Source organism: Mirounga leonina, unplaced genomic scaffold (genome assembly GCF_011800145.1).
Source record: "Mirounga leonina isolate KUSES-001 unplaced genomic scaffold, KU_Mleo_1.0 Mir_166, whole genome shotgun sequence".
Classification (NCBI taxonomy): domain Eukaryota; kingdom Metazoa; phylum Chordata; class Mammalia; order Carnivora; family Phocidae; genus Mirounga; species Mirounga leonina.
The window spans coordinates 21,521,813-21,546,467 of NW_023270418.1; the positions used below are offsets into that span (position 1 = coordinate 21,521,813).

At 45.3% G+C, this 24,655-nt stretch overlaps 1 protein-coding gene across 4 annotated transcripts in view; it reads left to right on the forward strand.

Annotated features, from left to right (window-relative positions):
* EXT2 (exostosin glycosyltransferase 2) overlaps positions 1 to 24,655 on the forward strand; it is a 133,226-nt gene that overhangs the window by 16,146 nt on the left and 92,425 nt on the right. For all 4 annotated transcript variants that reach the window (XM_035012606.1, XM_035012607.1, XM_035012604.1 and 1 more), the window contains exons 4-7: positions 942 to 1,058; positions 12,091 to 12,286; positions 14,114 to 14,253; positions 16,866 to 16,959. In XM_035012606.1, coding sequence (XP_034868497.1) covers positions 942 to 1,058; positions 12,091 to 12,286; positions 14,114 to 14,253; positions 16,866 to 16,959 — 547 coding nt within the window. The remainder of the gene's footprint in view (positions 1 to 941; positions 1,059 to 12,090; positions 12,287 to 14,113; positions 14,254 to 16,865; positions 16,960 to 24,655) is intronic.

Consider the following 24,655-nt stretch of genomic DNA (forward strand, 5'->3'; position numbering starts at 1 on the left):
TAGGTTGTCATCAGGGCAGGGCGAGGATTGGTAGCAATCAATATTGCAAAAAATGTGGTTTCTCAGTTGAGACATTTTGGCTCAGACAGTGCGATGCGTGAAACTGGCAAAACTCTGCCCCAGTAAGTGATTTTGATGGATTTGGGGCCCCAGGGATAGAATAACAGTAAAAGTTGGTGTGATCTACACCTGCTTCCTTTTTCTGATGAAGTGTCACTGTACTGTTTGCTGGATCCAATTAAAACAGTATGTTCACAGCTTTCTAATTAAGGAGAAAAGCTAGTGTGTGCAAAGTGCAGGTGAAGCACTAACAGTCCAATTGTGGATTCATGCTTCCGGTACGGGGACTGAGTACCTGCAATGCAGGCGAGAGCTGGTGGAGACCACATGATCCACACGCAGCTCTGGGACAACACGGAGGGACCTGCCGGGGTGGGCATTGCAGAGAGGCTGGGGCGTGCGCAGCACGGGGTGAGATACTTTGCTGTCCCCACTGCTTTCTGTGCCCATTGTCACCTAAGATTCGGGCCAGAGGGTCGGTGAGCGACTGTCTCAGCAGGCTTCCTGTGCAGACCTGTTGTCTGTTCTTGCTGGTGTGAGTGTGGCGGAACGAGGTAGGACTTTGGGGAGAGGTGAATGGAATCTGAACAAGGTAGCAGAGGGGCTGTTCACAGGGTAGCCTCTGGGCTGTGATGTGTTTTAAAAAAATGGAAAAGAAGGAAAGAGCACTTAGGACCCCAGAAGAAGGCTGCTAACTCAGGGATCGATGTCCAGGAGGTGTGACTGTGAAACATTGAGCACAGTGTCTTCAGAGACAAGTGACTCAGGAAACAGGCCTTTGTTGATATTACTGTTGACCCAGTTACTCCTATCCCTTCCCACGAGCTTATCAGAATGAAGACCTTTCTTTCTCATTGTTTGACAAAATCCTTTGCTTTCAGGGCTCTGTTGGCTGGTGGTGGCTTTTCTACGTGGACTTACCGGCAAGGCTATGATGTCAGCATTCCTGTCTACAGTCCACTGTCAGCGGAGGTGGACCTTCCGGAGAAGGGACCAGGGTAAGGGGCATTCAGCTCAGCCAGGTGTGCTGTGAGATGCTGATGAGGTTCTGCATGCTGGGTGTCCCAGGAACCGAAGCCTTGGTGACAGGCCAGGGGCTGGGAGTCTGCCATCCTCCCCACCCCACCCCACCCCTGTTTATCCTTCAGTTTTCTCTGGCTCAGTGAATGTACAGTGCTGTCTACCCAGCTTTCCAGATCTGGAATCCCTTTGGTGTCCTTAATTCCTTCCTCTCCCTTACTTCCTGTACCAGAAGAGTAAGTCCTGTTGATTGTCCCTCCTGAATATTTCTTAGATCTGCCTACTTTTCCATCTCCTCTGCCCACCCCCCGCCGCCCCCCGCATACCAGCTTACTGTCATCTCTCCCTTGGATCCTGGAAACGGGCCCCTGTTGGGTTTCCTTGCCTCTAGTCTTGCTGCCCCACAACCTGATTGTTAGTGATTTCCCATTTCCCTTCGGATAAAGCCCAAACCCCTTAAATGTCTTTCACGACCCTCTGGCACGTGACTACTCTTTCCATCTCTAGGTTGTTTTTTTTTTTTTCCCCTTTTAGTTTTTAGAATGAGCATTGCTCTTTCAATTTTTTGCGGGGGCTGCAAATACTTTCCATGGTCTGGAAGTCTTCTTCCTCATTTTCATCAGACTGATGACCTGCCTGTCCTTTAGGTTTGAACTTGAGTATCTCTCACTCTAGGGGCACTTTCCTAGGCCCCCGGAGTGGTTCTTCTGTTTTATGCCCCCATAGCAGCCTCCACTTCTCCTACTGTACCAGTCACTGGGCTGTGTTGTTATGACTTGCTCACAGCTTCTCTGCTTGGGATTGTGGATTTTGCAGTGAGGCTGGTGCCAGGTCTGTTTTTCTGTTTTTATTTTATTTATTTATTTATTTATTTTAAGATTTTATTTATTTATTTGAGAGAGAGAGAGACAGCACGAGCAGGAGTAGGGGCAGAGGGAGAGGGAGAAGGAGACTCCCCGCTGAGCAGGGAACTCAACGCAGGACTCGATCTCAGGACCCTGGGATCACGACCCGAGCTGAAGGTAGACACTTTACCGACTAAGCCACCCAGGTGCCCCCCAGGTCTGTTTTTTAACTGCCATGTTCGCTGTGTCTGTCGCATATGGGTTCATATTGTTGACATGTGAGTGAATAAACGAGAAGAGCTGACAGCTTGGATGTGTAGGGCATTTTGTCTAGCCTTTTTTGATGTAGTCTGTTTAAAATTGTGCTAATTCACAGTGAGAATCTCAATAAACTTTAAACAAATGTGATGATAATGGTAGTATTCTTGTGTGCCATGTGCTCACTTATGAAGGTGACTGATTTGTATATTGCCACACTAGAAATATCATAGAGGGTGAGATTTAAAAATCCACACATAGGATTTGGTCTCAGAAATGAGTCTTAAGGAAATAGTTTGCAAAGCATCCCAAACTTCCCCTTGGATGCCTTTATGGATTCTTTGAGAAATCAGAGTGTGTTGTACTTTGTAGCCTGGTGACCAAATTCTGGAACTTATTTTAGATGTAGCAGATTTTGTTATTTAGATAAGGGGAGATTGAAACATTTTTCTGCCGTTAGGCAAATACAAAGAAAGACTGAATAGTTCATGAACTTACTGCCTAGGTCAACTTTCTGGATTTTTCTGTTAATGGACTCCCAGAGTTGACTTTTTCTTTTGTTATTTTGTTATTTTTTAAATTGAGATATAATTGATTTACCATAAAATTTACTCTTTCAAAGTATATACTCCAGTGGGTTCATTTATTTTTTATTTTTTAAAGATTTATTTATTTATTTTAGGAAGAGAGAGAGAGAGAGAGAGCCGTTTCTGTGTCGTCTTTGGAGAAATGTCTGTTCATGTCTTCTATCCATTTCTTGACTGGATTTTTTGTTTTTTGGGTGTTGAGTTTGATAAGTTCTTTATAGATTTTGGATACTAACCCTTTATTGGATATGTTGTTTGCAAATATCTTCTCCCATTCTATAGGTTGCTTTTAGTTTGTTGATTGTTTCCTTTGCTGTGCAGAAGCTTTTTATCTTGATGAAGGCCCAGTAGCTCATTTTTGCTTTTGTTTCCCTTGCCTCCGATGACGTGTCCAGTAAGAAGTTGCTATGGCCAAGATCTAAGAGTTTGCTGCCTGTGTTCTCCTCTAAGATTTTGATAGATTCCTGTCTGACATTTAGGTCTTTCATCCATTTTGAATTTATTTTTGTGTATGGTGTAAGAAAGCAGTCCAATTTCATTCTTCTGCATGTTGCTGTACAGTTTTCCCAACACCGTTTGTTGAAGAGACTGTCTTTTCCATTGGATATTCTTTTCTGCTTTTCAAGGATGAGTTGGCCATAGAGTTGTGGGTCCATTTCTGGGTTTTCTATTCTGTTCTAGTGTGTCTGTTTTTTGTGCCAGTACCATACTGTCTTGGTGACTGACTACAGCTTTGTAATAGAGCTTAAAGTCCAGAATTGTGATGCCTCCAGTTTTGTTTTTCTTTTTCAGGTTGCTTTGGCTATTTGTCATCTACCCATTTTTTTTTTTTTATATTGGGTTTTGTTTTTGTTGAGTTCTAAGGATTCTTTATATATTTTACTTACTAGACGCATATCAGATATATGATTTGCAGATATTTTCTCCCATCCTGTAGGTTGTCTTTTCACTATCTTGATGGTGTCCTTTGATGCACAAAAGTTTCTTCTTTTGATGAAGTCTGATTTATCTATTTTTCCTTTGGCTGCTTGTACTTTGGGTGTCATACATAAGAAATCCTTGACTAATCCAAGATCACAAAATTTAAACCTGTGGTTTCTTAGAATTTTATAATTTTAGCTCTTACATTTTGGTTTTTGGTCTATTTTGAGTTTATTTTTATTTTTATTTATTTTTAATTTTTAATTTTTTAATTTTTTTTTTATTTATTTGACAGAGAGAGACACAGCGAGAGAGGGAACACAAGCAGGGGGAGTGGGAGAGGGAGAAGCAGGCTTCCCACAGAGCAGGGAGCCTGATGCGGGGCTCGATCCCAGGACCCTGGGATCGTGACCTGAGTCGAAGGCAGACGCTTAATGACTGAGCCACCCAGGTGCCCCTTGAGTTGATTTTTAAAAAAAATTTATTTATTTTAGAAAAAGAGAGAACAGGAGTCGGGGGAGGGGCAGAGGGAGAAGAGACTCTTCAGGCAGACTCCCTGCTGAGCACAGAGCCTGATGTGGGGCTCGAGCTCACAACCCATGAAATTGTGACCTGAGCCGAAACCAATAGTCGGACACTTAACCAACTGAGCGATCCAGGCACCCCTATTTTGAGTTAATTTTAATATATGGTGTGAGGTAGGGGTCTAACTTCATTCTTTTACATGTGGATATCCAGTTGTCTTAGCAACACTTGTTGAAAAGACTGTTCTTTTCCCATTGAATGATGTTGGCATTCTTGTTGAAAATCAACTGGCCATAGGTATTTAGGCTTATTTCTGGACTCCCAATTCTGTTCCATTGGTCTATATGTCTATCCTTATGCCAGTACCACGCTGTCTTTTTTTTTTTTTTTTAAAGATTTTATTTATTTATTTGATGGAGAGAGAGACAGCGAGAGAGGGAACACAAGCAGGGGGAGTGGGAGAGGGAGAAGCAGGCTTCCCGCAGAGACGGGAGCCTGATGCAGGGCTCAATCCCAGGACCCTGGGATCATGACCTGAGCCAAAGGCAGACGCTTAACAACTGAGCCACCCAGGCGCTCCCCCGCTGTCTTGATGACTGTAGTTTTATAGTAAGTTTTGAAATTTGGTAATGTGTGTCCTCCAACTTTGTTCTTTTTTTAAGGTTTTGTTTTTTGTTTGTTTTGGTCTATTCAAGGTCCCTTGCATCTTGATTACTTTTTAAATAATGCAACTGGAATAAGTACAGATAAAAAACAATTTAAACTCTTTGTGCTTATAGGAATTCAAAATTAAAACAGATTTACAAATTAAATGCAAACAAATCTACAAAACTAATAATATTCACATTAACAATATAGCTGAGGCTTTTTCTTTGAAACTGGATTGTGTCTTTTAAGGTGAGTGTAAAGTTAATTAAGGTTTTGGGGGTTTGGCATGCCTATGGGGTTTGCCAGTGGGGTGATGATATACTTCTCTCTACCACTTTTTCTGTTTGACTAGGAAGCTTCCCTTTGGCATATTGTGACATCATTTATCTTCATCTGGTACAGATGCCTGATTCATATTTCTCCTCACCATTTTGTTATGACAATCTTAAAGCCAGGCAGCAGTGTTTAAAAAATTTGACAGCATAGTGAATATGTGTATGCCCATCACTTAGGTTCTGCAATTAGCATTTTACTGTACTTATACATGATTTACATTTTAAGTCTTCCTCTCTTCCTATTAGCCCACTAAATACAAACTTGGACATTGAAAAACTCTTAGCAGTATTTATCATTAAATATGAGCTAATTTTTTTTGATCATCATCAAGATGAAAATACAAAATAATTCTTACAGAGGAGACTGGAGAAAAGGATATGGTTCAATGCTGTGTTTTTTTTAATTAAAATTTTTAAAATTTAAATTCAATTAATTAACATATAGTGTATTATTAGTTTCACAGGTAGAGTTCAGTGATTCATCAGCCTTACACAATTCACAGCACTCACCATAGCACATACCCTCCCCAACCACCCCATCTCTCCCACCCTCCTCCACTCCAGCAACAGTTTGTTTCCTATAGTTAAGAGTCTCTTATGGTTTGTCTCCCTCTCTGATTGTGTCTTGTTTTATTTTTCCCTCCCTTCCCCTATGCTCCTCTGTTTTGTTTCTCAAATTCCACATATGAGTGAGATCATATAATTTTCTTTCTCTGATTGACTTACTTCATTCAGTGTAATACCTTCTAGTTCCATCCATGTTGTTGCAAATGGAAGGATTTCATTTTTTTTGATGGCTGAGTAATATTCCATTCTCTGTATATACCACATCTTCTTTATCCATTCATCTGTCGATGGACATCCAGGCTTTTTCCATAGTTTGGCTATTGTAGACATTGCTGCTATAAACATTGGGGTACATGTGCCCCTTCAAATCAGTATTTTTGTATCCTTTGGATAAAATACCCAGTAGTGCAATTGCTCTTTTTTCAACTTTTTGAGGAACCTCCATACTGTTTTCCAGAGTGGCTGTACCAGCTTGCATTCCCAGCAACAGTGTAGGAGGGTACCCCTTTCTCTGCATCCTCACCAACATTTGTTGTTTCCTCACTTGTTAATTTTAGCCCCAGTGCTGTTTTGAGACTAGATTTCTGTAATGAGAAAGGGTGATCTGTGTCAGTGTGCCCAGCTGGTACCCTTTGGGGTGGTACAAGTTTCTGTCACATATCTAGGATCTTAATTTGGCATATTTACATAGCATTAGATATAATAGATATTATAATGTAATATAAATACATTATAATAGGTATTATAAAACTGTAATAGTGGAGAAAAGTCAGTTAAACTTAGAAAAAAGATTTTATTTCTCTACTTGCTGCTTCTGTGAACATTTACTTAAATTTAAATCAGTTGTGTGATTTTTGAAAGTTGTTTTTTAACCTTCTGCTTTTTTTTCCCCTGAAGTTGTTCTGGAAATTGTTTAATTCAGTTCACTGCAGTTCAGATCAACCCTTTATTGAAGGCCTGTTTGGACCAAGCCTAGCTAGGCTGGTGGTTCTCAACATGGGAGGGGGTTGATTTTATCTCCCCAGGGACATTTGGCAATATACGGAGCCTTTTTTGACTGTTGTGAGTTAGGGTGTGTGTGTGTGTCGGGTCCCCAAGACCACCTCCAGTTTCGATGATTTGCCAAGAAGCTCAGGACTCAGTATATAGTCACACTCATGGCTATGATTTATTGTTGCAAAAGGAGACAAAGCACAGTCAGCAAAGAGAAAAGGTACACGGGGTGAAGTCCAAGGAAACTGGGCGCAGGCATCAAAGGTCCTGTCCCAGTGATGTCACACAGTCACACAGGATGTGCTTAATTCCCCCAGCAGCGAGTGGTGACAACATGCATGAAATATTGCTTACCAGGGGACTCGTTAGAGACTCTGTGCCCCCAGTTTTCATCGGGAGCTAATCACATGCGTAGGCTCTGCTGGGCATGTGCCAACATTTCAGATTTCCAGGAGGAAAGTGAGTGTTCAACATAAGCCATATTGTTTGTACAGACAGTTTGGGCACAGGAAGCCACTCTTATCAGTTCTGGGGAGGCTAGGAACTCCCCTAAAACTGAAGTTCCCATACACCAGCCAAGAGCCAGCCTCTCAGAGGAGAGCGGTCAGACCTGGTGTGTTCGCTCTGTTCTGCACAGGGTGCTCCTGGCATCTAGAGGGTGGAGGCCAGGGGTGCCACGAAACCTCTGCGGTGCCCAGGGCACAACAGAGAATTGTGGGCTCCCCATGGCCCCAGTGCTGCGGGGGAGGGAGGGGGGAGGGTCAGGGCTGTCTCTTCAGCTTGGCTGCCTCTGGGCCTTTCTTTCTTTCTTTTTTTTTTTTCTGGGCCTTTCTTTCTTAAGAGTGCTTAAACTCTACCCCCTTTCTTACCTAATCTCTCTAGTATAATCTAGCTCTCTTGTGTTGCTTCAGGACTCTTCCTTCCCTTCAGGTTTGACCTAGGGAAAATACCTACTGAAAAGAAAAGATTCAGTAAAACAGAGAAGAACAAACCGCCTCTGAACAGTAAAAATTATTTTCAGGCAGTTTCTTTTAAAGATTTAAACTGCCATAGTGGTGGTATTTTCTTAGTAACTTAATCTCCCTAGTTTTTATGTATAATTAGCCTGAAATGAAGATCTCTAGCTAGATCACTTAAGGTCTCAGGCTCTGAGGTTCTGCATCCAATAACTAGCCAGAGGAAGAGTCAGCCTACCAGGACGGGGAAGACAGCTAAAGGCTGCCTGGGGCACCATGCTCCCTCTGCTGGCCAGTTGGTGGATTTCTACAACTCAGCTGGACCCACACTCCACTTCCCTCCAGCCTGCAGTTTGGCCCTGAAGTTTTGGTGTTTCTCTTATAAGCAACACTCCCTTCTCTCTAACAGAAACAAAAAAACAAGAAGAAGAAGAAGAAAAAAAAAAGGGCAAAAACAGACTCCAGACTCCTGACCCTTTCCAGGGACTTGGGAGGAGGCCGGGTGGGTGACCTGATGGCCGTGCTTTGGATTTGTTGCGCTTTGTGAGAGTTGCTTTGTGAGGGAATTCCCACATCTCTTGAGGGCTACAGAGAGTAGTGAGAGCTTGGTTTTTATTTTTATCTTAAATCTCTCTCAATATTTTTTCAATGGGAAGCTGAGGGTTGTTGCTATTGATAGCTTGTTCTCACAGCTGTGCTGGTCTCAGCTGGAATTCTTGTCATTGTCTCTACGAGGAACTAAATTGGGAGTTTACCACTGTTCCTATTGAGGGAGACTTCAAGTTCTCAGCATGATTTTACTTAAACTTCGGTTTCAGCACTGCTGGGAGGAAACATGAAAGTCCTAGCTAGTAATTTTAGTCCTTAAAAGAAAAACAAATCCACCTTACAATTTTGTTTGCTTAAAGCTAAAATGGGCACACTCCATCAGCCATCTGTCAGGTCAGGGAGAACCAGCATGCAAGCAGGGGGAATGTTTCTAGACTCTTGTGCACATCTGCACATTTATGCTGAAAATGGAGTAATGGTAGAGTAGGGATCCAGGGATCCAGGGATCCTGGCGACCGAATATCTGAAATAGAACTTTGTTTCTCAACGGTGAAACTCGACCGGAGTCCTTTACTCAGGAACTTCTTCGAGCATTGCACATGAACATCTGTATTTATTTCTGTATCTGTGTAGATGGATAGTCTCTATATTATCTGTGTGCATTGAGAACCATGCATTCATATCACCATCTGCAAATCCATCCAGCACCACAGGAGCATTCTGGTTTTCTCCCTTTGCATATTTGTAGCTCCGTTCTCTGACAGTGAGAAATCTGGCTCCCATTTATCCTCAGTAGTTTTGCTTACTTGCTCAACCCTCTTGCACTGTGTTGCCCCTGCCTCCATCACCCCCACTCAGACTCTGACTCCCCCACATTGTGCTCCCGCTGCTCACCACACTGGGGCGCTGGTACCATTGCTCTCACCCTCCCCACGACACGGCATCTTTCTCAGCCTGTCCGGGCTCTAACACTCTGCCCTGGGATTCTCACATGACCTCCCAACCGCACTTGTTCTCCAGCATCCCGCTGGGTTGCCATGCTACTTTTACCCCTGCCCCCAGTGCTGAAACCTTGGGTACCCTTTCAGGGCTCTCACACCCTGCACTGGGCCAACTCCCAGATCTTTCCCAAGTAGAATCCTTCATCCTCAAAAGGCATCCACACTCTGGGTGGGCCATTTCTGTCCCCACCCACGCCATGCAGTACCACTCTTTTCTCTCTGGAACTCCAACACTCTGCGCCCTTCTGCGTGGACACCCTCTTGGGTACTGGCATGTCTGTTCTTATTCTAGACAGCGTAGAGCATCGCCAGTTTTATGGTTGCAGCTCTACTTAAACAGAAGGTTTCCAGAAACATCCAGCAAATACCAGTGCCCCATGAGATCCATCATAGAACCAATGTCTTAGGAATTGGAAAGACCTTTAAAGGTCATTCAGCCCTAACTTGACGCATGGCTGATTTCATTATAACTTGTTAATGAGAAGTTTTCTGATTTGAAATAAAAAATAAAAACCAAACCCAGTCTATTTCATTTCCAAATAGCTTTCATTGTTAAGGTGGTTTTAAACCCTGCTTGTCTTGTGAGTTTGCCTATAAGTCTTTCTCTTGTTTAAAGAGACAAGTTTGACTACACAAATTTTTTTTAAATATTTTATTTATTTGATATAGAGAGACACAACGAGAGAGGGAACACAAGCAGGGGGAGTGGGAGAGGGAGAAGCAGGCTTCCCGCTGAGCAGGGAGCCCAATGTGGGACTCGATCCCAGGACCCTGGGATCATGACCTGAGCCGAAGGCAGATGCTTAACGACTGAGCCACCCGGCGCCCTGATTACAGAAATACTTTGAAGGGAGATGGTATTCGCTTCGAGATGATCTGCAAGTGCTCTTATGTGTGATCTTTCCATCACCAAGTCATCCCTCTGTAAACTAATGTTTTTACATAAGAAAAATTATTGAGGCTCAGGGCTGGGAATAGAATCCAAGAGTCTATTTCAGTGTCTAGAAGGACTGCTTTTAGCTATAAATATTCAGCATATTGTTCAGTAAATTGTAATTTAGGGGAAAGTTGCCCAGCATGAGAGGAACCCATCTGTACAGCTGATCCAAACTGACTCCCCGATGGGTTGCTACTCCATGTCTTTCTTATCTCCACTTACCTTTACCCTGTGGTCTGGGTCTGAATGACCCATCAAGGACAGCTCTATCAAACAGACCTTTCCGCGGTGGGAGACCATCTGTATTTCTGCTGTTAGGTACCCCCTACCTTTCATATGGCCATTGAGAATTTGAAATGTGGCTGGTGTGAGAGGAACTGAATTTTAAGTTTAATTTAAATGGCCTCATGTGGCTACTTGCTGTTAGACAGTGAGGTTTTGGAGAGTGTGCACATCTCTTTCTTTCTTAACCGTGGCAGGGAAGTACCTTTTGCTTGTAGTTCAGCCGCTTAAAGGAATTACCAGAAGAAAGGGTCCTGAGGATTTGCAGGCCATCTGGCTGTGGGGTGTGTTGCTGTGTTTTCTGGAGTTTCTGGAGCTGAGCTGGCTGGAAAGGGGAGCATTCCCCTTCTCCACACATTGTTCAGTGTGTTCGGGACTTGAAGCTTAGTGCTGGATAAACCGTGATGACCTTTTCAGTCAGAGAATGGTTGTTCTTTGGCTATGGATGTATGGGTAAGGTGATGTTCACCAGCTAGAACCCCCAAATAAGTCTAAGAAACTAAAAAAAAAAAAAAAAATTTACCGTTCCTTTCTCCCAAGGCAAGAAAAAGGAAGAGAGAGAGCTGGAGGTCACACAATATAGGTTTCGGTCCTTTCTTATGTGCGGACTCGTATCAGCTTGTCTGATGGCATTAACTTTCCCTGGTGCAGACCAGTGCGGGGTAGATCCCTGTGAGTACTGCTTCGAGGTCTGATGGGTATTTCACTTCTTGCTGGAAGCTGCTTTGTATTACTCATCTCTTTGACGGTGATTGCTAGTGGCCCTCAGCCTGTGTAGAGTTTATGAGCTGTAACCTCTCCGCCCTGTGGGGATCTTGCCTTCCAGGGCAGAGTTACTTACCATCTGGTCCCCCCCAGAACTCCCCCTCGACTTCTGGCTTACTAACTTTGTGTTCGTGTGTTTGTCTTGTGGAGATCTAAATGGCACTAGACCCATGGAAATGCTTTCTTCACTCCATTTTCTCTTAGACATCCTTGCTATCCAGATGTTAAGACTGGGTTCCCTCCTTTGGTGAAGGCAGTTTTTTCCACGTGTTGTTCTCAACACCAATTCAGTCTTCCTGTGTGCGGGTGGCCTTGAGGATGGGGGCTCTCTTCCCTGAAGCGTCTCCGTAGCCTGAGGAGGCCATTCAGCAGCCAGAAGCAGTCCTTCACCTCTTCTGGTTTTACCACCGGTACTGCCCATCAGCCAGCTCTCAGTTCCTTTTCAGATTAGAGACCTCAGATATAACTAATGGTGGTAACACGTTGATGTTTCTTCCAAGTAGTCAGCCGGTTGGTTTCTCTCTTTGTCCACGCACGCACATACATATTTATAGCTTGCTGTCCAAGCTTGGCATATTACAAGCATTTCCTCAAAACCTGAAGAACTTCTCCCCAATAAAATCTTTAATGATGGCACGTGACTGAGTCATACCTTACGTTCCTATGGTGTATAATACTGTAAATCCTAAGCAATGCTGCAGAGCGTGATTTCCCAGAAAATCGAGAGATGTGAAGTCCGGTGAGAACCCACTCCCTGCCCTAAGTTGAACGTCCGGGTTTGTTGTACCTTGACCAGCGAGCCGGCGGCAATGTTCCAGTCACGCTTCTTGCTCTCTTGCAGTCCCCGGCGGTACTTCCTCCTGTCCTCTCAGATGGCTATCCACCCCGAGTACAGAGAAGACCTGGACGCCCTGCAGGCCAGACACGGGGAGTCGGTGTTAGTGCTGGATAAATGCACCAACCTCTCAGAGGGTGTCCTGTGGGTGCGTAAGCGCTGCCGCGAGCACCAGGTCTACGATTACCCCCAGGTGCTGCAGGTGAGTGTCTGCCCTTAGCCGCCAGGCTCGGGAGAGGTCCCTTCCTCGAAGTAGCACGCACCCCAGCAAAAGGCCTTGTTTCCCACAAGCAGCCAGGGAATTACCCAAGGGGAGAAGAGAACGTAGTCCTGCTCTTTACCAGCCACGCGGGCCCTCAGGTGCGTCGGCGTCTGGCGTCTGCTGTTTGTGCAGAGCTGCTTGGCCTCTGAGTACTCCTGCCCCTTTCAGACATCCGTTACCCTCCAGAACCGCAACTGCGATGGGTTTGCGGAGAAGTCACATGGACAGTGGGCAAACGTGTTTTACTTTTCCCCCTGTATTCCTAAGCCCATGCAGAGACATCTCCTCTTCAAGGTGGCAGCTTGGAGCCTCTGACATGCGGGCCCACGAGGCCGCAGTCAACTTTTGCTGGGAATGGAGGGTTTTCGTTTTTTGTTACTGTTTTGTCTGTTGGTGTTTTGCCACCCTCGGCATGTCCTACTGGTAGTATGTCCTTCGCCTGAGTCATGGGCATGGCAGTATTTCCATACTCGAGCGTAAGAGTAGTCCTTTGGGGGATATTTTAAGCATAAGCAGGATGCTTGGCATTCCAAGGGCATGGGGGCTAGGAAAGGAGAAAGTGAGTTTTGTTCCCTGAAATATTTAAAATAGTTCAAGGAGAAATAGCAAGGAGCTGGTGTGATTCTTTTTTTTTTTTTTTAAATCTCCAAAGAGAACTGGCCCATGCTGAGATTGTTAAAATACTTTCTCTCCGAGAAAGTGCTGCGTGGCCTCTGGAATGTCTGACTGATAACAGTGGTGATGTGAGCAGGAGTATTTATAGTAACCTTTGTCTAGACAGGAAAAATGGTTATCAGCACGTGTGTCCACATCTGGATGCTGACTCTTCAGGGCAGGCTGAGCTGTCCACCTGCACCTCTAGGCGCCATGACTGATTCTCTTCTTCAGCCCTTGCTGCTTTCTCATGTATCCCTGGAGGAGTTTGGCATATTGAGTTTCTTTACATTTTTTTCTGAACTTTCCTTTTCTCTAGCTGTAAAGATGAAACAGTGGGTTTTGGGGTTTTTTTTTTAATCTTTTTTTTTTTTCCTCCTGAAGAGGCAAAAACTGGGAAAAACCGAGTGTTGGAGAGAGGGTCGTTTCTTATTTTTGCTTACCTGTCACAACTGCTTGTTCTCCTGTACGTCTCTCATTTTCTGAAACGTTCCCCACATTGACTAGGCTTGAGGGAGGGAAGGGAGAAGAAACTTGCTTTCTGTTTGATTTATTGTTCTAAGAAGAACATATCTGCGTGTTTTCAAAGGCACTGCATACGTGAAATGAATATCTTCTATGTACAGAGCACACTGCTCAGTGCCATGAGGAGTAGAAAGATGAGAGTTGATAGCTTCCCTCTAGGGGGTCCTCTAGAAAGCCTGAAATGCCCAGACAAGTAATTCTGCTGTGAGGTAGGCTGAGGTAAGCGCCGTAAGTGATGCTCAGCCCCCGTGCCTCGGTGTGCGTGCGTAGTGTGGGGCTGGAAGGAACCCGGCTGTGGGAGGTCACATCACTGAGGGCCCAGAAAAGACTTGGACGTTGGCTCTGGACATTTCAGATGCCACCAGTAGCGGCATCGAGGTGACACTGAAGAGTGGAAGCACCAAGCGTTGCAGCCAGTTGAGCTTTTCAAGTTCCCCTGGTGTGAGCTTTATCTGTTCGCGTTTTCGGTCAGGGTGTCTCAGTAGCGCTTGGCTTCAGCCCTCAGGAGAACATGATGGTCTGCAGCGACCAGAGAGTGGGTCAGCGAGACTGGTTTGTGATCCCCTGCCTCTGCTTGTGTTCCCGCAGGAGGCCACGTTCTGTGTGGTCCTTCGTGGTGCTCGGCTGGGCCAGGCGGTACTGAGTGACGTTTTACGCGCCGGCTGTGTCCCAGTTGTCATTGCAGACTCCTATATTTTGCCTTTCTCTGAAGTTCTGGACTGGAAGAGGTGAGTGTTACCTTGTAATAAACTTCACACCAGTGGTTCTGTGTGCATTAGATTTTGAAAGCCCCCTCAGTAATTGTAATGCCTACCTAGGTTTGAGAACTACTCCTGCAGATTGTTTTGCTGTATTTTCCATCAGAAGAGTTAGTCTGTTGGTCTAGAGCAGAGGTTCACAAACTGAGGCCTTTGGGCCAGATATGGGAAGCTGCCAGGTTTTGTAAATAAAGTTTTATTGAAACACAGCCATACCCATTCACTCACGTATTATCCCCTGGCTGTGTCTATGCTGCCGTGGCGGAGCTGAGTAGTTGTGACAGAGATGATATGGCCCACAAAGCCTGAAATACGTACTGTCTGGGCTTTTACCAAAGACGAGAGCAGTGGTTCTCCCTTGTAACTGCAGAGTATAGTCACCAGAAGGACTTTAAGGAATGCTGCACTTAAGAGCTCCGTGGGTGTGATCTGCAGCCACAGTGGTGAAGTGCTAGAGACTCTGCAGAGTTTGCATGATGTTACTAGCTGGAGGGGGAGTGCCGCCGCATGCGTGAAAGCTTAGAGACATTCCCAGGGCACAGAAGGGCAAACATGGGTCCCGCTTGGTTATGGCTGTAATGGACAGAAGAGCCCTCTGGTCTCATGTTGTTTCATTTCCCCAGGACTTTGGCAGTTAAAGATTATTGAAAATTAGCTCCCTTTGTGTATACCTCTCAAGCTTGACTCCGCCTCAGATACTTAATTACTTTCTCCTCTCCCACCTGTTCTGATATTTCTGTTCGTGTCTGATCACCATAGGTATTTGAACAATGCAAGTAACATTCATTCTTCTGTACACTGATTCATCTCATAGTTATTGGAAAGTCTCCTGTGAATAATGCAGTCTCTGCTCTTAAGGAGGCTGGGATCTAGTGGGGAACAAACCAAGCGTTCTAATAACATGTGATAAGTGCCTTGTAGATGCCTGCACAGGGGGCAGTGGAAGCCCAGCACAGAGGGGTAGCCTCATTCAGCCTGAAAGACGAGGCTGTGTAATTCTTTTTATCTTAAGAGAAGTGCTGAGCCACCTCCAGTCATTTAAGCATCCGTGGAGACATTTGTTGAGGCCCTTTATTTGCGAGGTACTGTGTTAGGTATGGGGATACAAAGATGATCGGTCAAACCTTGCCTCCAGGAAGCCACTAGCCTACTGGTGGAGGATAGACAGGTGAACCAGCCGTGACCGACTACTGCGATGAGATGCAGCCGGGCTGGGTGGGATGGTAGGAGAAGCGCGAGGAGGAGGCGCACACCTCTGCCGGCAGTGGAGTTGGTGAGGGCTTCATGGAGGCAGTGACCCTGAGCCACGGCTGGAAAGATACTCCTGTGAGAATCCAGACCGGCTTGGGTAGTTGTCCTTATGGGTAAGTGGTGGAAGGGCTCTGGATTCGGAGCCAGAAGGCCCGGGTTCAGGTAACCAGCTCTGTCCCTGGCTAGCTTTGTGATCTTGCCAAATCGTTTCTTTCTTTCTTTGAGCCTCAGTTTTCCCATCTGTACAATAGGAATCGTGCACTTATTTAGCAAATATTTACTAAGTGCCAACTATGTGTGCTAGACAATGTACCAGGTGCTCAGGGGCTGCTGGGGAGTGGAACCAGGCGTGGTTTCCGTCCTAACAGACTAGTCTTGCTGGGGAGCGGGTTTCAGATTTTCATAAGTTAATTGGTACAAATAAAATGGGAAACCCTGCTAAATGCCCTGACGGGTGGGTGGTTGCTGAGCCCTCTGTCTCCCTCACCCATGTGTCTGACCTGCGGGCAAGTCCTCACCACTTTCCCCGGCTCTTCTACTGTATTTTGCGACCGTCTCCAGCCGTTCTGCTCCTGCTTTCTGCAGTTTCTTCCAGCACTTTAGGCAGAATGGCCCCGTTGGAACTTAATCAGATCATGCCAGCTCTGCCTAAAACCTTCTAATGGCTTTCTGTCTCAGTTAAAGCCGAGTCCTTACCACAGCCTGCAAGGCCCCGTGCGCTTGCTGTTCGCCCCCCTCCCCTGTTTACCTCCTGGTTTTCTCCATCTTCTTTACTCCAGCCACGCCGGCCTCCGTGCTGTTGCCAGAACATTCCCAGCATGCTGCTTCCTCAGGGCCTTCTGCCTAGAATGCTCTCCCGCAGGTGTTCCCGTGGTGCCCAGCCCCAGCCCTTGTCTGATTCGGTCGCTGTCGTAATCCCAGCACCTGGCACGTGATAGCGGCTCCGTAAATACGTGCTGAGTGAGTGAATGGCTTTGAGTAGGGAGCTAAATGAGGAAAGTCCTTGTTCGTTCAGAGCAGGCAGTGAAGTTAAAGAGTATACCAGGGAGCAGGAAGTTCACACCCACAGGCCCCGTGGTGGGCAGAGCATGGTTTGCTGGAGTAACGGGTGGCATGGAGGGAGGTGAGGAAACGCAGCAGGCCAGAGAACGAAGGCCTTTGAGAAGGGGGGCCCTGAGGAGAGGATGGGGAGCCACTCGCCGGAGGGAATGCGGGCTGAAGGAGGGTGCGGGTGTGTTGTTTCTGCTCGGGAGAACGCAGCGGGACAGGTCTGTCCAGGTGCTTTGTGTAGAGCGTTGGGTGTATAGAAACTGTTTTGGTGTCTTCTCTAGAGCGTCTGTGGTTGTCCCGGAAGAAAAGATACCTGATGTGTGCGGTATTTTGCAGAGCATCCCCCAAAGGCAGATTGAAGAAATGCAGCGGCAGGTAAGAGGCCAGGCAGGCCTGCTTGGGGGGGTGGGGGTGACACGGGTGGTACGGAAGGGTGGCCTGCACGGTGGGGATACACATCGACAGAGCTGACTGAGTGAGCGGGGCGATTTCCTCCGCTAGATCGACTCACCAAACCGGAGAGAGGAAAGCGGACTCAGGTGAGTCGCATCAGATAAGGTTTGAGATAGTAACTATCAGAGGTTTAAAAACTCTCCTGAGGTAAGCCTCTTTTTATGTTTTAGGGTCATAGCGTAGCAGTGTGTTCAGGATGCAGAGCCTTTTTGGATGGCTGTTCTCACAGCGGGTGATAGTTGTCGTGACTAAGGCAGCTCAGGAAGTAGGGACATTTCAGGGTGATGCTTCTGAGTAGCTGTTGACCAGGAGAATGTTGTCATATCAGCAGGCCTAGGTTCCCGGTTCCAGCGGCCTCCCTCACGAGCGGTGCTCCCTGTCCCCTGGAGCAGGTGCTGCACCCCTGCCTCACTGTCTGGTGTCTCTTCCACCTTCTGATACCCCTTCCCCTGGGCTGCTCTCCACGGTCTGCAGCATGCCACTCGGGGCCACAGATAGTCCTGCTTCTCTTTCTTTTCTCTTGCCAGAGAGAAATTTAGGTGGGCGGAAATGTTAATAAGCAAGCTAAAAAAAAAAAATTAAAAAAACTACCCCAAATTGGTACTATGCTTGTTGTTTCTTTTCTTTTTAGTAGATTCTTAAGGTTTTTATTTTTGTCAAAATTATCATTGTAGGAGATGAGCAGGAGAGAGGTTGGAGGGGTCTCAGCATTAAGTCCCTCATCTTTGCCCCCACTTGGGGTTCCACAGTGGGCGACCTCGGGTTTTTCTCAGCTGATTTTCCTCAGCGGCTGCTTGGGCCCGGAGAGTCAGCCACCACGTCTCGTTCTGCTTTTCAGCTTCCCCATTTTGTTGCTTCAGCTCGTCTCCCATCTTCTTGATCTTAGAGTGACGATGCCTTCATTTTTAAAAATTTGTCGTAATCGTCATTTTAGGGTTTTAGGAGGCAGGGAGAATTAGCGGATGTGTGGATCCACCACTTTCTTACTTTAAACCACGGAGACGGCCGCGTCACGCGGTACCGGTCGTGCAGGTGCTGACCTCAGACTGCCTACGCCCATGCCGTCTCGGCTGGGCACCGACTGTACCCGTGGCCAAGGCTTCGCCTTCTCTGGACCTCAGTGACCTCACTGGTAACACATACGGGCATTGTGATTGGAAGACAAATCACAGGGGTGCCTGGGTGGCTCAGTTGGTTAAGTGCCTGACTTTGCCTCAGGTCATGGTCCTGGGGTCCTGGGATCAAGCCCTGTGTCCGGCTCCCTGCTCAGCAGGGCATCTGCTTCTCCCTCTCTGTGCTGTCTTCCTCTTTCTCTGTGCGCATGCTCTCTCTCTCTTAAATAAACAAAATCTTAAAAACAAAACAAATCACAGTCGGATTTTAGCCTCTTCATTTTTTTTTCAGAGCTGTTCATGTTCATTTTAAGTGTTTGGGCTTCTCAGTTATCACTTCACTACTCACCTCGTCTGAGTTTCAGTCAGAAAATCCGTCTGGAGATCTCTAGATTCTTCATCTCAGCCTATGGTTCTTACAAGTCGTATAGAAGAAAATGTTCCTTTTCACAGAAGAAGAGTCCTGGTGTGTGAGCTCTGGATGTTTCTTTTATGGCATCTTGATTTATTAATGTAACTAAGTAGGAGTCATCTGCCAAATCAGATACCATCTTAAGATTCCAGTCTGACAAGGCCAAGTAAAAACCTGGCACCATCCTGTGGAGGAAAAAGAATCATTGGGTTTTTGGAGCCGAGCTCCCACGCTAGCTTATGGAACGCCATTGTTGCCCAGAGCCGGCTGGGGAACCACAGGGCTGAGGTAGGCGCAGCTGGTCGTTTCTGAGTCCGGGCTCCGAATCGTAGAACTGTTGAGATAGAATGAATAGAGGTCATTAAAAATTGAGTACTTTGAGGTTATTTGGGTTCAAAGAGATATCCTTGGAGTCAAAAGACTTGGATATGAGCCCTGGCTCTGTCCCTGTGAGTTAATACAACAGTGATAAGTCACCAAAGCTCACTAGGCTTTCATTTCCACCTTTATGAAATGATGGGGATGGCTAGATCCTTTCTCATGTTCCATTCAGCTGTTTAAAACGTCTGTGAACCTCTTGTTCTTAGCAAGAATATTACCGTCCTTGACAAAATGAATGGCCCGGTGGCCATCTCTTCTCTGCTGCACGCCTCTAGGCCCAAGGGCCAGTCACTTCCTCGGGTGGTGAGTGCCCCACATTGTGTCAACTTGGACAGAAAGGCAGTCTTGGCACTTCCCCGCCTCCTTTTCCAAGTCTTCCTTCGGCTTTCTCATGTCCCTCTTCTCTATTGCTTTCAGACCTTCTAAAGCAGTCCACTGCAGTGCCCCATGGAGTCCTGCTCCCCTTTCCCTGAATATTCTGTATGCCCAAAATGACCTCTTTTCTTCTCCCAATCTCAGATTTCTAGACTGAACTCTACCAAAGGTGAGATTACCTGGTTGAACTAATTCCCAGAGAGGTATAAGGTTGACCAGGTTCAGCTGATAGACGCTAATAGCACACCCTTCTCCCAAGGTGTGATAACCAGAAAAGACTCTAGATACTGTTAACTGTCCGGTTTTGGGGCAACATTGCTTTGATTGGGAACCACCGTCCTATTGATAACGAAGTTCTCATCTAAGATTAGAGAGAGTTTTTTTGTTCTATAGGATCCTTTGCAGAATCTGCTTGTCATTTTGCCCTCTGGTTAACCCATCGATTTAACCTGACCTTGGCAGGAGTGCCTGAAAAAATAGTACACACTTGGTTCTGGAAAGTTTTTACACCTTAGTGAATTCTCTTTATGGAGGTCAAATTTGGATCTTTTTGTCAGACAGGTATAAATTTCCAGGGAAATCCTGTTGTATCAGTAGTTGATACCTTAGAGCCCCTGGTTGATAGGTCAGAATGAGCTGAGCCTGAGCAACAGTCGAATTTCTTGCTCAGCCGCTGAAAACTAGCTTGAGAAGCTGCAGGGACAATTGCAGCCAGCAGAGGTCTCCATCCACTTTTAAGTGACTCCTTTTCCTTTGGACCCTGTCAGTGTTTCCAAGAAATCCTAAGGTGCTTCTTACTGGCATTGTCTTCGTAGTCAGTCTCCAGAGACTATTTCTTTCAGGTGAGGAAGAAATAGTGCTGAGCACAGGATTTTTGCTGTCTGTAGTTGGAAGAGAGCTATGTTTCTGAATTGACCCCAGCGGAGTGGGGGTGCAATCTTGGTGATGGAAATATTTTAGTGACATTTTGCAGCTTAGAGCTCGGGATGAGGGAGGCTGCAGTGTGACTGGTGAGGACCACGGTGAAAGTCTTCATCGTGACTTGAGCAGTAGGATGCACCAAGGGAGAGACACTTTGCCTAACAAGGAAAAGTAGGTAAATTTGCCTCCTGACCTTAGATGTGATGTCGAAGCAGCCCTAAAGTTAAGTACGAGGCTAGAGTCTAAAGACAATAAGTTATCTACTCCTGAAAGCTGACGAGAGTATTGGACAAGCTGGGGGTGGGGAGAGCTTAAAGGTTTTCTTTGTGGGTAAATTAAAAACCAGTTCCTTCAATTAGTAGAGGGTGAGAGTTGTAACAGTATAAAGCCAACTTATCAGTTGGCCTTTTATCATCCCACAAGCTAAATTAACTAGTTAACTTAGTGAAGCCCTAATTAAGTGTTGTTTTTTCAAGGGTCTCGAGATGGCGCGAGATAGTAATAAATCTGTGATCCCCACTCCAAAGGCCTAATTGTTATCTTGGTGATGTGTGGGTATAAGCACAAAGTTGAGAAAATGGTGCACATTTTCCAAATTCAGATCCCACATTAGGGATCTGAAATGGAAGGGAAAAGTTATGGGCTGAAGTTGTCAGGGACAGATTTATTGGGGGGGTAGCATTTGAGGTAGGCCTTAAAGGTGGAGAGCCCTATCAACCACCTTTCTTACATTGGAAGACAGGAAGATGTATGCAACTGAATATTCTTCTGTGGTCAGAAGGAACATTCATATTCCTAGTCTCTCTTGAACGACAATAGAAAAGAAAGCAATCTAGGATCTTGGAAGGCTGGGTAGACACGGGACTGTATAGTTGGAAATGTTTGTGTGGATAGGGAGAAAGGCGTAAATGGATCCGCAGTTTATCTGTTGAGTGGAGTTTCCAAACATTCTTTTATTGGTCAGTGGCTCCACCGGCAGTGACCTCTAACCTCAGCCACACTAGGAGGTGGAAGTCAGGAGCCTGCCTTGCCTTTGAACTCTTCTTTGTACTCAATTGACTGGGAGCCTTTGAGGTGGCAGAAATAGTCAGCATCTTCTTTTCTCCCTGGCCTGTAAGCTTGGGTGAGTTAAAATAGCAGTTTCTTTTCAGTCTGTTACACTGACCCATCTCAGTTTACTTTCATATTTTCCTGCTAAGCATACCGAATATTTGTGCTGCTGAGGAGTACTTGAAGATATAATTGATTAGGAAAAAGACAAAACACTTGTATTTAAGAAAATAAAACCCCAGGCATGTGGCACCCGGACCGACCAGGACTATAGTTAGGTCTCGCTGTGATAAAGGAGAGAGCAGAACAGAACTCACAAGAGCAAATGTGTGTGTGCGTACCAGAGGTCACGCACTTTGTCTGTGGGTTGGCCCCTAAATCGAGGCTTGTATTTTATTTTACTTACAGGTAATTTCAACACAGTGACTTACCCAATTTTCACAGAGTAGCTTAGAAGTCACTAATTGGAAGGGCAGAAAGACTATAAGGGAGGGTCTCTGAGATGGGTCATCTGCCAGTTTGGCATGAGTAGCGAAGATGGAAAAGCTGTTTGAAAAATAAAACTCTTGGGGCGCCTGGGTGGCTCGGTTAAGCGACTGCCTTCGGCTCAGGTCATGATCCCAGGGTCCTGGGATCGAGTCCCGCATCGGACTCCCTGCTCGGCGGGGAGTCTGCTTATCCCTCTCCCACTCCCCCTGCTGATGTTCCCTCTCTCGCTGTGTCTCTCTGTCAAATAAATAAATAAAATCTTTAAAAAAAAAAAAAAAAAGAAAAAGAAAACTCTTAGTACATTGGATATACGGCCGACAGCTTTGCAGGCTTCACTGTATCCTGGGTGCATCATTGTAAGATGGCAGAATTCCTCAATTCAGAGAAGTACACATTTGTTTGTTTGTCATATTTTGGCTTTCTGACATCCAAATGAGACTTGCCATCAGTTTGAACATTGAATATGGTTTGTTTTTTCTCTTAAAGCTGTTATTGATGGGGTGTCTTAAAATTGAGGAAGTACAGAAATTGCTATTCTTGGTGATGCCCTTGAATCTTTAAGTGAAGGTTTAAATTTTGTTTAGCACATACATATGTATATTTTTAAAATAGTAGCTCTTAAAATAATTTACTTTATAAAGTTTTTATAATACACTTTTATAAAGTTTTATAAAGTCTGTCCAAAATGTTTGTTTTTACAGACTCTTAAATACAGAGAACAAACTGATGGTCAGCAGAGGGGATGTGGGTGGGGGCATGGGGGAAATAGGTGGAGGGGATTAAGTACACTTACCATGATGAGCCCTGAGTAATGTACAGAATTCTTGAATAACTGTGTCGGACACCTGAAACTAATATAATACTGCATGTTAACTCTACTGGAATTAAAATTAGAAACTTAGTAAAATTGAAAAAAAAGTTTTTATTTTTAAAAGTGTTCATGATTCAGTGAAAGGTAAACCCTTAGATGTCGGGAAGCCTCAGCAGTCCCGTTCTCTGAAGGTTCCCCGTGCTGGTGGCTTGCCTGTCCTGTCCATCGACAGTCCGTGTCCATTTCCCCCTCCCTGCCTCACACCGAGCACACGGTTTACAGAGCAAACTGTTTAAACAGAGTAGTGAGATAGGCAGGCAGACGGGTAATCTGAATGTTTTCACGTGAGGATACTGAGGACGAAGGCACGCAAAGTAATCCTCCCAAGACCGCACACCATGTGAGGGACAGACAGGGAGCACACTCTCTTTAGCTGCCCACAACTTTATTCAAATCACAGAGCTGTGTGGCCTGGATTGAGGCAAAAAAAATCAGATGAACTTGCCAATAATTCAAGATGACTGATTATTGGATAGTCTTCCCAAAAAAGCGGTCGCTTGAGACATTTAGGGCTGGTTGGATGCATCCCTGGAAATATATTATGAAGAATATGGAAAATATTTCACTTCTAATTTCCAGAATCAATATTGTAATGTCTGTCATTTTTATCCCCCTACCTGTGAAATTGAAAATTTTTTTAGTATACTTAAACTGAATTCTCACGGCTTTTTAAAAAATGCTAAATATTCCCTGCCTCCTTTTCTCCCCCAACTCTCTGGCCCCGACAAGTCACTCCAAGCTGTGTTTCCCGATCTCTGCTTTTTTTCGTCCTTGCCCTTTCGTACTGCATTGCTTGCCCAAAACACATTGACCGGATCCCTGCAGTTCTTCTGTGAAACAGACAACCATGGTTCTGACACAAAGCTGGGCTCTTTGGCCCATGGGAGAGCCATGGGGATTGAGTGGGATTGCTTTATGGGATATTCTGAATTTCATAATTTCTTTTCAATAGCACTGGATTCTCTGTGTTTGAGTTTTTCTGAATGTGTAAATCCATATTGCAAAAGAGATTGGTTAATGTATATTGTTTAAAGCAGGATAAAATAAAGACTCATTTAATTGGAACTCTTAAGGAAGAGCATTTTTTTATGTGTTCCACTTTTTTTTTTCTCCCCCAACTTTAGTATTAAGAACCTTATTGGAAAAAGACTTTTGCCAAGTATCTGATGGGAAGCCAAGAAAAGCATTTTAATAGAACTGTCTCAAATTTATAGTGCACCAGGGCCTGCAAATAAATTTTCCTGTCTTTAAGGTTTGCGCTGATTTGCAGTTACTTTGTATAGCTTCTGAGATTTAAATCCTCACAGTCCAGATGGAGAGACCATAAAGCTGCTTTCCTTGGCAGCCCTGGCACACCTTGTCCCCAGGCAAACAGAAGTGAGTCGTGTGTGGAACCTGGTCTGGAAATGCTCACTTATCTTATTATGGTACCAGCTTTAATGAGTTCAGTGGCTCTTCCTAGAGCAGCCCACCTAAATATTCTCCAAATGTAGGAGAATTAGAGTCTTTAATTTCATAATGCAAACCCATCAAATAAGTATGTATTAAGCACCTGCTCTATTCCTAGTATTATACAGGCATATTGAGGGAGACTTTTTTTTTTTTTTTTTTTTTTTTTACGAAGCAGGGTGAAGGGCTCAGATCCTGTCTTTAAGAAGGGCCCCGAGGCTGCTGGGGAGAGTCCTTTCAGTAATACACCCACTACAAGGCCAGAAGTGCTGTCACTCAGGTGTGCTATGGAGAGTCAGGAGTCAATCGGAGGTGAAGGGAATCTTCACAGCGGCTAGGCTCGGGTAGGAAGATGGGATGCTCTGGGAGGGTACTGACCTTCGCCCAGAGGTGGCTTCTGTGAGAAAGACTCGGCAGGTAAGATGGAGCACAACGAGCAAGGGCTTTGTTTTGTTTCAATTTATTTATTTTCAGAGAGAGAGAGCACAAGCAGGGGGAGTGGCAAGCAGAGGGAGAAGCAGGCTCCCCGCTGAGCAGGGAGCCCGACGCGGGACTCGA